Source organism: Drosophila sulfurigaster, chromosome X, assembly GCF_023558435.1.
Source record: "Drosophila sulfurigaster albostrigata strain 15112-1811.04 chromosome X, ASM2355843v2, whole genome shotgun sequence".
NCBI lineage: Eukaryota > Metazoa > Arthropoda > Insecta > Diptera > Drosophilidae > Drosophila > Drosophila sulfurigaster.
In genome coordinates, this window is record NC_084885.1 from 27,801,590 (window position 1) to 27,814,423 (window position 12,834).

Below are 12,834 nucleotides of genomic sequence, written 5' to 3' on the forward strand. Positions count from 1 at the left end.
TGCTTCATTACGTTCCCCCTACGTTCCCTTCCCTCCCCTCCGTTCCCCTCTCAGTCTCTCTCTCTCGGTGATAACAGAGGCAAAAATTCAGTGGAGTCGAGGCGCGTCGTTCTTGTTTGCCGCCAGTCGGTGCTAAAAAGTTAAGCAAATTAGGCGTGCGTGCCCAGAGTGTGCCACCGAGTTGTCCCCCTCTTCCTGCCCCTCCCCCTTCTCTCCCCTCTACTGCCTGCGTGGCACATCTCGTAAGCTGCATGTTTTATTGGGCTCCAACGCCCTCGAAATGATTATGGACCAGGTACAGTTTTTGATGTCGTTCTCTTAGTTCTCCCTCTCGTTGTTGTTGTTGTTCTCCTCGCTTTTGTTGCTGTTGCCTGTTACAGTTACTGGTTACTGGTTACTGGGTAATCGGTAAATTTGTTTGTTGGCTTTGCCTTTGGCCTAATTGAAGGCTCGACTTTATGGGCATCATCTAATTTGGATTCGGTCCATGCGATAAAGCATCATTACACGCATATACTATATGTATGCCTTATGCCTTATGTAATAACTGCATTAGTTGCCTGGCAACAACACTGCCCCCCTACCCTTTCCCCTCTACTCGTTGGTTTATGACTCTTCTGCCACCGGACTCACAGAGATTTTACAGCCTCTTGGCTGCGCTTGCCAGAGTTATGCTCGTAAAACTCTGACAAACTGCTGATTTGATTAAGCTCAGGTACGAATCCAAATACAAATACGAATAGGAATAGAAATATGAATGCGCATAGGATTGTGAGTAGTCGCTATTGTTAACATTTCCATTTCCACTCGTCGAACTCAAGTCAAGTGCCACTCAAAGCAAAAAGTTCAATTCAAGATTTGTTGCAGTTGCTGCAAACACTTGAACTATTTATTTTTTTCAGCTTGAAGCTTGATAATTGAATGCACAAATTCGCAAGTAGAGGAATTTCTACGAATTCTTGCAATTAAAACAATTAAGAAAGAATTAACGCTAACCATTTTGAATAACAGCAAAAGCAGTGCAAAATACATGATATATGTTGATATAATCATTCAAATTATACCCAAATATATCATTTCAACTATGCGGTATTAATTGAAAGTATTCCAAATCAACCGAAAATGCTAACGACATTCAATATATACCATTAAGTGCAACTAAGACTCGATTCTTTCCTTCTTCTAGTTATTTCTCAAAAGTCTATTAATACGTTTTTGCCATGAGAATACTTGAAATATATTTTGCTTGCTCTGATTTTCATTTAAGTTATTCTTTTGCTTGTTCTCTGCTTTGCTTTTTCACTCTTAATACATAGCAAAAAAACATTGTAATTGACTTCAGTTGGTTATTAACTGGCGCACAATTATTTGTTGCTTTTGAGAAACTCTTTCGTTGTAATTGAAGCTGCGCTGCCATCGAAATTGTAGCTACATTTGCAACTCTTACGGAAAACCTTTTTCTATTTTCTTTTTTTTGTTGTTCGCATTCGTCTTCAATTGGCAGCTCATTTGAATTCAATGCTCGAACTAAAGAGTCATTTGTAAGCAGCTTGTTGTGCGCCACGACACCGGAACACTACACAACACAGAGAGAGAGGAAACAAAGCAAAACAAAAGCAAACAAAACTGAACACAAAATGGGAGTAAACAACACTCGCAAACAATATACAAATAACACACTGCACTGCAATTGTTATGTGAATGGAAAGAGGTGTAGGGGGAGGGATTGTGACTTACCTTGAGAACAATCTGGTCCTGTCCAGTGTCGCTCGCAGACGCATTGTCCGGTCTCCAAGTCGTAGGTGCCATGCTCCGAGCAGCCGGGCAGGCATTGATACACCTGCTGATCAATGGTGCCGCAGTCCTCGCCCTGCCAGCCGGCCTTGCAGTAGCATTGACCGGCCACACAGGTGCCGTGTCCCGAGCACAAAGGATCAAGGCAATCATCTGTCCCAGCATTCGATGATATATGATGTGACACACAGAGAATGAAACAGTGGGAGGAAGAGAGAGAGAGAACAGAATGTTAGTCATACACACATGGAAAATATATATACATATATATAGCATAGTAAAGAAAAACACAAAATAGCTGGAAAAGAAAGGCAAACAAGTACAATATGTACAGTTGCCTGTAAGTGGGCGTGGCAATTGAGGGACGGAACGGGGGCGGGGGCGTAACAGCCTTGGCAAAACAAAAGCCCGTCACGAACCGATGGCGATACATGCCCCGGCAGCAACAGCAGCAGGTTCCGCCCGTAGCTCGGGGTCAGCTCTAAACACACACACATGCATACACACACACACACACACACACCGACACACACTGGGACACACTCTTCGACTCACACATGACATGATTAGTATGTTAGACACGTACGAAAGTGGTCATTAAAATGAAATTCCAGTTTAGTTCAACTTGGTAATTTTGCGCAGTTGTTGCAATTTTTTGCCTCCCTCTTTTCTCTCTCTCTCCCTCTTTCTCTCTCTCACTTCCTGCTGCCTCTATCTCTTTCTCTCCTTGTCTTCTCTGCTGGCTTCTGCTTCAGCTTCTGTTCTTATTCCGTGCGCCGTGCGGTATGCTACACTTTTTTTCTTCTTTCTTCTTTCTCAATTGTTGTGCTACTTTCGTCACTCCCCCGCAGAGCTCCTACTCCCTCCTCACTCCTCCCTGAAAGCGTTTTGTATGAGAAATATGCTTTCGACATATAAATTCGATTTTATACGTTTTATGTTTGCACAACGTTTCGACGTTCTTCTCAATTGTTGTTCTTGTTCTTATTCTCTGTTGTTGTTTGCTCGGTTTGGTTTGTTGCTCGCTTCTTTTGTATGCCAAGGGTCCAGCACACACACACACACTCGCACACACACACACACGCACATGCAAGAGAAATCACATGTGAACCATTAAGCGTGTGTATTGCTATGCGCTGCATATCCAATGCAATTTTTATTATATACCCTCTATATAAGCAGCTGCAACTGCGACCTTAAAGGGTATTCAAGTGCTAACCTTACCTTGGCTACTATGCTTGCTGAATTTCTATTGAAGTCTTGGCAAAATGTTCGAAAAATGTAAGCAAAAGATTTAAGTTTTGCATATCTCCTAATAAGTTTTTAAATGTAATGCTTTTCTTGTTGAATTTCCATTGCTGCCTTGGCAAAATGTGACAAAAGAGTAAACGATTTAAATCTATTTAGATTTAATGATATTCTACCTGAATTTCGAATGCAGTTTTGTATTACATAAATAAAATCGGTTCATTATAACAAATAATCGAAATTATTTCTAGAATTTCGATAGAATTTTCAGCTAAGCGAAGTTACATAACAATTGATTTAACAAATCTTTGAAATTCTTTGTAGAATTTTGGTTTAACGGAGTTTGAGCTGAGTTGAACCATTTTAAAGTCTTCCCATATGTTTATTTAATGATTGCCTCTTTGTTGTCAGCAACTTTCAGAAGCAGAAGAATGAGACTTCTTCATTCTAAACTAATGTTATATGTTATTTTAAATATACCTAAAAGATCTTTATTAATTACTTTGCCAGCAGCTGCTTTTATTTATTTTTTTTTGAAGTGAATAATCCTTATACTTTTTTTCATTTTACTAAATTTTTTCAAGTCTAAATCTCAAGTTCTGTAACATTTTCGTGATACGAGCTTGAGGTTTGGTCTGAATCAGTTTTCCTATAATGGGTTGCTTAGTTAATGAATCTTAAAATAAAAACGGAAACTGAACTTCTCTAAAACATTTCTGTATTCAAGCGAGTTTGACACTTTTGATATTTTGCACTCGGTTGCCAGAGTTGCCAACTCTCATGCTAAAGCTGAGTCCGGTCAATGGCAACTCTGCTATCAATGCTGGGCAATCTTTCTAAAGTTCATTCTACTTCTTGCCACACACGCTGAAAAGTATGCAATGCTTTTTTTTTGGACCTCGCTTTATTTGCCTCAATTTAAGGCTTCAACAGAAAGCAAACATTGAAAGAGAGGGAGAGAGAGAGAAACTAAACGATGGGGCGGCATAATAACTGAAATATTTTGGCGTCACCATGACACGCCCCCTTCCCCCCCTGCTCCTGCCATATCCAGAACCAAACAGCTGCCTTATCGGAGCAGTGTCAACATGCCGTGCTCAGAGACTGAAAAGCCGAGAGAGAGGACCGAAGACGGGAGGAGGAGGAGGAGGAGGAAAACAGCCCGAAATTGCAAACAAGGCAAATAAATAATTTTAGCATTTTTATGCCAAGTCAGCAGCAAAGCGACAAAGCGAAAGACAGAGCGAGAACGAGAATGGGAATGGAGAAGTGTGAGACAGACAGCGAGAAGGTTCGCTGGACACACGAACTGAGGTTGCGACGGGGACGAACTGAGGAGGGGAAAGGGACTGAACTGAATGGGAGTTTTTGACACTTACGTTGATCGCAGTAGGGTCCTTTCCAGCCGCGCTCGCAGTGGCATTCGCCCTCGATGCAGCGTCCGTGGCTGGAGCAATTGGGCACCTCGCATTCACCGACCGGTATATCGCATTCGGCTCCCTTCCACCCGTCCTCGCAGTGACAGACGCCGCCGCCGTAGTGGCCATGAGCCGAGCAGAGCACCGGACAAACGCCTGCAAAGACAGAGAGAGAGAGAGAGATTAGTATGTGAACGAGAAAGAGATGGAAAGAGAGAGTATGTGTGTGAGAAGGCAAAAAAGAAAGGAAAGGAATGGAATGGAAAGGAAAAAAATACAAATAAAAAGGAAAATTGGTATTGAAAAGTGTCAGACAAAGGCGAAATAAAGAAGATGAAGAAGAAGAAGCAGAGAGCTGCAAATAAATAAAAATACTTTCGTGCACAGTGGGACAAGAATGAGCAAAGTTTAAATGAAATTCAGCATTTAAGTTCTCATAATTTCATTTGAAATCTACATTGATTTAATGTCTGACATTGTTGCTCAAGTGTTTAGCAAAAAATTCGATTATATTTTTCTGTTTTATGATAAAATATATAAATTCGTTAATTTGTACAATCTTAAAACAGAAAAATAATTCCAAAATCACTTTAAAACACTAATTAAAGTGCTAATCAAGAACTATAAGAATATATTATTATGATCATATATTAAGTTGACAGCGAGATTGATGAAAATCTTTTTTAAAATGTTTCATTCTAAGCGCTTAAATGAATTATGAAATAATCGCTAGTTAGTTAGTTTAGTGCCTTAATTTGAAAGCGTTCGAAAAAGTCTTGTGTCTTTAATAGGATTCAAAGGATTCACCATTAGGATTTACAAATAAACTTTGAATATCAAATTATTCTATAGAATTGAATTATGCACTTAAATTGCTGAGAGCAATTGATAGTTTACGAAACTCTTTACATTAAATACATATAATATAAAAAGATGAATCGCTAAGTAATATAAATAGTTGTGAAACTTGTTTTGATGCCTTGATAGTTCGATACTTTAATCGATAGTAAAAATCGATAGGAAACATTTGACTAGAATTAAGTGTGCTGCAGGACACTGTGCAGAGGAGTGTGCCAAGTGGCTACTGAGAGCGCATTTGGAGTAGATTTAGGATTCGGTATTGGGTTGCTTTTGGCCCCAACACACACACACACACACACTTCTCTAGCTCGACTTGAACGGACTTGAATTTTTTTTTTGGTTGCCAAAACAAACAAGAGAGCAGGTGATGTTGACAGCTCAACTTTGGCGTAAGTTTTTAATTTAAATTGTAGCTTGAGTGGACAGTGCTAAGTGGTTGTTAGGCGAGCAAATAGGAGTGAGAGAAAGGGAACGAGAGAGAGAGAGAGAGAGAGAGAGAGAGAGAGTTTACTTACTCTTGGAACAGTCAACGCCTTGGTAACCATCGATGCAATCGCATTTGCCCAAATAGCAGCTGCCGCGACCGGAACAATCGTTGGGGCACGTGGTGCTGACACCTTCAGCCTCCTCGGCGAGCAGCGACACCGAATGGGCAACCAACTCATCGTTGTAGACTGAGATGAACCACAATCCGGTGTCCAGATACTGCAACAGCGAAACATTCACCGTCATCGCATCCATATCGAGAGCGGGCAAACCTCCGGCTCCGCCATCGGCCGCAGAGCGTTTGTGCAACGGATGCGCCAAGGAAGACTTGGCTTCGACATCAAAGTATTCCAAGCTCGCTGGAGATTCTTGCTCCTCGCTGGCGCTGTTGCTTTCATCATCGGCTTCATCGTCGTAGGGTTCCTCCTCGTAGCTGTTGCTGCGATGTTTCCGCTGCAAATGTTGTTGTTGTTGTTGCTGCTTACTTCCCACAGTTGCCACATCGATCAGTCCGCGATCCTTGCCACTGCTGCTGCTGCTTGTTGCATTGGCAGCGTTGCGTCGATGCCGCAGATGGCTGTCGAGTCTGCCGCCCTTGATGAACTCCACAAAGTCGTGTTGCGTCACCGATGGCGCCACATTGCGACGCGAATAGACAGCAAAGTGTGCGCCCCATGGCAGCGTAAAGTTGAACCGAATGAATGCCGGATGCTTGTTGCGGAATTCCAGAGTCCAGAATTGATAGGCCGGTATATTGGCATGATACAGCTCATTGAAGTCCTTCAGCTCAACGACTTGCGGCCATTGCCCGCCACTCAAACCGATGCCCTGCTGTTGCTGCAATGCCGGATGATGGTGTCCGCCCGCCTGTTGCAACAACAGATTGTGCTGCTGCTGGCCACCGCCATTGATGCCGCCCATCATGCCACCGCCGACACCGTTGATGCCACCGCCATTGAGGCCACCATTGATGCCATGATGATGCTGGCCATCGCCAGTTGCACCGCCGTACGTGAGTTGATCCTGCAGCTGTGTGTTGGTGGCATCCAACGGGGTCAACGGTTGATTGATGGCATGCGGCTGCTGTTGTTGCAACAACAGTTGCTGCTGTATGCCCGTTGCGCCCGCCGGCAAACCGGCCAAATTCACATTGATGCTATTGTGATCGGATGTGCTCGTCTGTATCGATTCCTCAGTGGGGTATGCGGTGGCGCCTCCCAGCGCCTTGTTGTCGCCAGCCTTGCCTCCGATGCCGCCTCGGAGATCGTGCGGTTGCGACTTGACGTCTTGGACTAGGATGCAATTGGAGCTGTCCATGTTCGGCTTCATCGAACTGACTGCTGAGGGAAGAGAAGAAGAGAAGAAGAGAAGGAAAAAGAAACGCGTTAGAGTTGCTGCTCAAAATTTATATTGTTCGCTTTTAGTTTCTTTTACTATTTCTTTAGTTTCCAAATGTGGCGCACATAAATCGCATGATGCTAAATTCAACGCCATAAATCTGATGCTGCTTTTGGGCCAAAGCGCCAGCAATAATGTTTAGCTAGCGTGTGTGTCTGCGTGTGTGTGTGTGTGTGTGTGTGTGTGTGTGTGTGTGTGTACGAATGTGTGTGTGTAAGTGTGCGTGCTTGTGGCATTGTGCTGCTGTCGCCCTGCGGCTCACCGAACGAACACAGCTGCAATTGCCCCCAACCAAAAATGCTTTTTTTTCCATGCACCCCCCCTTACCGCCTCCTTTCCCCCGAGTAGTTCCCTTTTCCACAGCTACTTCTGCGTTTCGCTTCTTTGCCAGCTACTTTGCTTCTCATCTGCTTTTTTCTCTCGCTTTCTGCTTTTTTTTCTCGCACACATAAATTTTTGGCATCATATTTTAACGCCATATTAATATGCACTCGTCCATAAATCAAAACTATGGCCAACTCTTTCGCACATGCCACTTTCTCTCTCTCTCTCTCACTCTCGTTCAATCTTTTGCTGCGAACTCAACCACATGTGTGGAACACACACACACACACACACACTTACATCCAGTGAAAGAGACACAAAGTACGCGTTGTTAACACGTTTGCATTTTGCTTGCCATCGATGCCTGACTGCGGCTTGCTATCGTTTATCGATAACTTGCCAAATTTATGAGCTTTGCCAGTGGCGCCAGCTGCCTCAACATCCACAAATAAAACACACACACACACGCGCACGCATGCTTAAGCGGCCAACGTGCTTGTGAAATTTAAAATGCCAACCACAAAATGGGCAATCGTCAATCATGATTGAAGCTCAGTGTGAAGGATTTCGAATGCAATTTGTCAAATTTGTCTGATACACTAAATAATTGTTTGTTATTGAAATGCCGAATCAATTAACCGCTCAATCAAGCAATCAATGTGAAATGACTTAATAGATTCACAATTGCTAAATCAATCAATTAATCAATCAATACGCAAAATTATTGTGTTATTTTAAAGCTGCGTCACGCAATATTACACATAATTGTAACAACATGAAATGTCATCATTAAACACATTTGTAGTACATCACAATCAATCACACATCAATCAATACACAAAAGAATTGACTCTCATTCGAAATCTGTGTCAATCAAACGAGTAATCAAGCCATTAATCAATTTTACAGATAATTATAACAACATGAAATGCCTTTATATAGTTCAATCAATCATAAATCAATCAATCAGTCTAATACAAAAGATTTATTAAATCTGTATGCAATCAATCAATCACACATCAATCAATCAGTCTAATACAAAACAAATATTATATACTTAAGCAATCAATCAATCACACATCAATCAATCAGTCTAATACAAAAGATTTATTAAATCTTCAAGCAATCAATCAATCACACATCAATCAATCAGTCTAATACATAAGATTTATTAAATCTTTAAGCAATCAATCAATCACATATCAATCAATCAATCTAATACTAAACAAATGTTACATACTTAAGCAATCAATCACACTTCAATCAATCAGTCTAATACAAAACAAATGTTACATACTTAAGCAATCAATCACACATCAATCAATCAGTCTAATACAAAACACACATCAATCAATCAGTCTAATACAAAACAAATATTAAATTTTGAAGCAATTTATTTGAACTTTTCACCATTTAGTCGTAACTAAATTATTGGAAATAACCAAGCAACTCTCACTTGATTATTCCCTCATCAATCAATTCGAATTTATTATACTCAATCATGTGCTCATTGAAGCGCGCTGTAAACAAATCATTCAAACCTTCTGAGAGCAGGCTCATTATCAATTCTAATTTGCGTAGCCAAATTCGCTGCGAAAAATCCCTGAACAATGAAAACGATTTCTTTCAATCAAGCCACATAACACAATGGGAATTTCAATCACCAAATGAATTATAAGCCAATCAATCAAAAAATATATATTTCATTGATACTAAAGAAAAAAGAAACACAAGGAATGGAAAGGAAAGGAAAGTCATAGAATTATATTTTCCATGATTTTCAAACAAAAGCAATTAGACAAAGCGACTTTTTTGTTTGCGTCTGGGAGGTCACATTGAAATTATGTTAATGGCTCAAGTGAAAAAGTGACTAAAGGCGAGAGGAATATAGGGGAATGGAGAATAGGGAATGGGGAATGGGAATGAGAATTGTAATGGCGCCGTAGACAAAATAAATTCCCATTCTCCATGCGACAGCTGCTTGACAGGCCAACGAACATGTAAACTAATGCGACCTAATGATGTCGATGTTGACGTCGTCGATGTTGATGTCTTGGATACAAACAAAGAGAAAGAGAGAGGAGATACACGCACACACACACACACTCACGCAATTACTCATATGAGGCACGACAAATTAACGTCAGCGAACGTGCCTCAATTTGGCTGTTGAGCTTTTAATTTAAGCAACAAGACGAGGCAAGCAGACAAACACACACTTTGATATTTATAGGCCAAGTACTACACTGAGCAAAATCGAAGGTTAAGGCAACTAAATGCTGGCATAATTAATCTAGTTCTTGACAGCAAACTGATATTGTGTTCCGACATTTCTTAACTTTGCAAATATTGATTGAAACATTTGCATTAAAGTTTCAACAATTTAAGAAAATTGCAAGCAACAGTTGAAGTTAAAGTTGAAGCAAGTGGAAGTGGAAGTAGATGTGGAAGAGGGAAAAACACTTAAAACTATTTGCAGACGAAAATTAGATAATAAGGCAGCAGTAATTTTGAATTCAAGACAAGTGCAGCAAAACTCCTCATACACGAACAACTTCCACTTCCACTTTTTCTTTTGCGTTTCTTTTTTCCTTACTGCTTTTGTTTGGTGAGGGAACAAAGGACATCGTACACACACACACATAGAAAAATATATACACTTTATGTTTATTTCGTATGCGAGTGAGAGAGCGGGCTACATCATTAATAAATAAATGAAATGAAGAGGAGAGGAGAGGAGAGAATAGAAAGAGGCTTCGTTGTGGTATGTGTTGTTCTATTAGGTTAACAAGCTTTTCATTTAAGTGCCTCGCAACTGGTCAACCAACTGGAACGGGAACGGGAACAGGACAAACAAACACTGGAAAGGACAACAAACTGAAGCGGCATACTTTTTCCGCGCCTTTCTTTTCGGTTGGAGGCGACAGCAATTAAATTTGATTACAATTTGTGTGGAAGCCAACCCTAAAGTCGATAAATTCATGTGTGTCTGAGCTGAAATTGACAACGACTCAATTTGAGAGAGAGAAAGAGAGAGACGAGACTAAATAGTGGACAGAGGACACTCCTTTGCAAGTCGAAGAGTCAAGTCGTTGTTTATATTTGTAGCTCAAAGGGTGTGTGGCAATTCGATTAGTTAATTTTTTTTTTTCGTCCTCAGAATGTGGCATACGCAATGAGCGGAACTAGGAAATGCTTGCACTTAAGATCAACTAATTGAATCTACGTGCCCGATGAGACCAAGTGCCTCTCTCTGCTACACACAAAAAATAAAACTAATGAGACAAAAAGTCAGAGGGAAAGAGAGGGAAGCACACTGCATGACAGGCAGCAGGACAAAGTTACAGAAATTTATGAAGCATTTTCTTAATTGCACTTCCTTGAAGAGAAATAATTTATTTAAACGACAAGCGCACACCTTTCATAGCTGCTCCTTCTTCAAACAATGTGTAGAGCGAGGAGAGAGAGAGGGAACCAGAGAAGGAGGAAAGATAAAAGGAGTCTTGGGTCACGCCCTGACTTGTAATAGTTGCTGTCCTTCTGCTGCTTGTGGCAAATGTCGTGTTGCGTCATTTAAATTGAAATCTCTTTTGCCTGTCTGCTTTCTTCTTCTACTCTTCTCTTCTTTTCTTTTCCTTTTTTTTTTTTGGCAATTGGCTAAAACATTGTTGTGGTCAGTTGTCAAAGTTATTTTGCCTTCGTTTTGCTGTTACGACAATTGCAGCCAACTTGATGACACATTCACAACGAACAGTTGCATAATATTATTTGCATACTTTTTCCTTAAGATTAAACATAAATTGGGTATCAAAATGTGAGACCGACAAAATTCCAATAGCCAAAAACAAAAACAAAAAAAAAAAAGGGAAAATGCAGCTGGCAATTTTGTGTGTTTCTGACGCAGTTCAGTTGGCAAACATTTTGTGTATTTTAATTTGCAAACATTTCTCTCAACTAAAGGCATTTTTCTTTTAGTAGATTAAAGTTGAGAGAAACAATATTCATACTTTTCAATATTTTCCCTTTCATAAAGTAAAAGATGTATTGCGCTTGTTTTTATTTTATAAATTTAACCAACATTCTATGATCAAAACAAGTAAGAAAGCTGCAGTCGACAGTGAGAGACTCTGTAGCAAAACAATGCAGTATGAATCTTGTAAGTATACTAAAATTATATACCAAAAAAGTACTAGAATATACCGAAGTTTATGTTTGATAGTTATTAGTACATACTACTACTTTTATAATATATATCAAATTAATATACCGAAAAGAATGCTGAAATATACTGAAATCTATATTTGGTATATTAATATACTATTATGTTGAAACATATCTTTAAAAAAAAACCCGTGCAGTATGAATCTTAAAGAATACCAAATTAAAAAATACTGAAATATACCAAAGTCTAAATTTTTGGTATATCAATATACTATTACCTTAAAAAATATACCATTTGTTATATATTCAAAACAATTCAGTGTGTGACATAAAATATACCAAATTAATATACCGAAAAATTACAAAAATATTAAAAATATATTAAAGTTTATGTTTAATATTGCGATATACTATTACGGTAAATATACTGTACCATAAACAGACAGTATATTCATAACTACGTACAATTTCATTTGCATTCAACTTCAATTTGTCTTAAGGACATTGATATTTAGTGTACTTTCATTGTGAGTGCTTGAGCTTTTTTGTTGCCCTTAGTTGTCGTCTCTATTTGCACATTGCTTTGATCTGGACAGCACCCCAAATGTTTCTTGGTATTTGTGTGTTGCTAATTGACTTTCTTTGTTGCGGTTTTGCGATGAAATTTCCAGTCGATTGGCCTTCTAAATGCAAAATGCAAAATACGAAATGCAAAATGCAAAACTTGCAAACAAGTTTCTGTTGGCCTAAAAGTATGTGCTTTTGCTACTATTTGCTTCTTTCAATTTACGAAATGCCAAAATACCGAATGCCTTAAGAAAAACCACAGAAAAATGAACAAGCCCCAAAAACGTAACTAATTGAGAGTACAGTGAAGCCTGGCTTCATGCCGAATGCCGAAGAGGCATCTCAAGGATGTCGTAATTGAGCTGAGATTGGAAAAGAAGAGAGTGCTTTAATTGAAGTGCAATTGGAGTAGCAATTAATTCGTTTGCTTGTTTGCTGGCTGCTCAATGACAAATGAATGTGTGTGACGATTGTCAAAGCGAGTTGCTCGAGTTGCGAGTTGCTTGCAACAAAGCGTATCTAATTTCATGTTAGCCACAAAGAAAAGCTAAAGCCATGCAGCACATGAATGCACATT

General features: G+C 39.8%; 1 protein-coding gene across 7 annotated transcripts in view; it reads right to left on the reverse strand.

Annotated features, from left to right (window-relative positions):
- The window catches only part of LOC133849395 (teneurin-a), a 348,228-nt gene that overhangs the window by 58,328 nt on the left and 277,066 nt on the right, over positions 1-12,834 (reverse strand). For 6 of the 7 annotated variants that reach the window (XM_062285443.1, XM_062285445.1, XM_062285442.1 and 3 more), the window contains 3 exons: positions 5,837-7,147; positions 4,422-4,616; positions 1,738-1,947 (listed from right to left, as the gene is read on the reverse strand). In XM_062285443.1, the coding sequence (XP_062141427.1) occupies positions 1,738-1,947; positions 4,422-4,616; positions 5,837-7,147 (1,716 nt within the window). The remainder of the gene's footprint in view (positions 1-1,737; positions 1,948-4,421; positions 4,617-5,836; positions 7,148-12,834) is intronic. The other variant, XM_062285444.1, reaches the window with a different exon arrangement.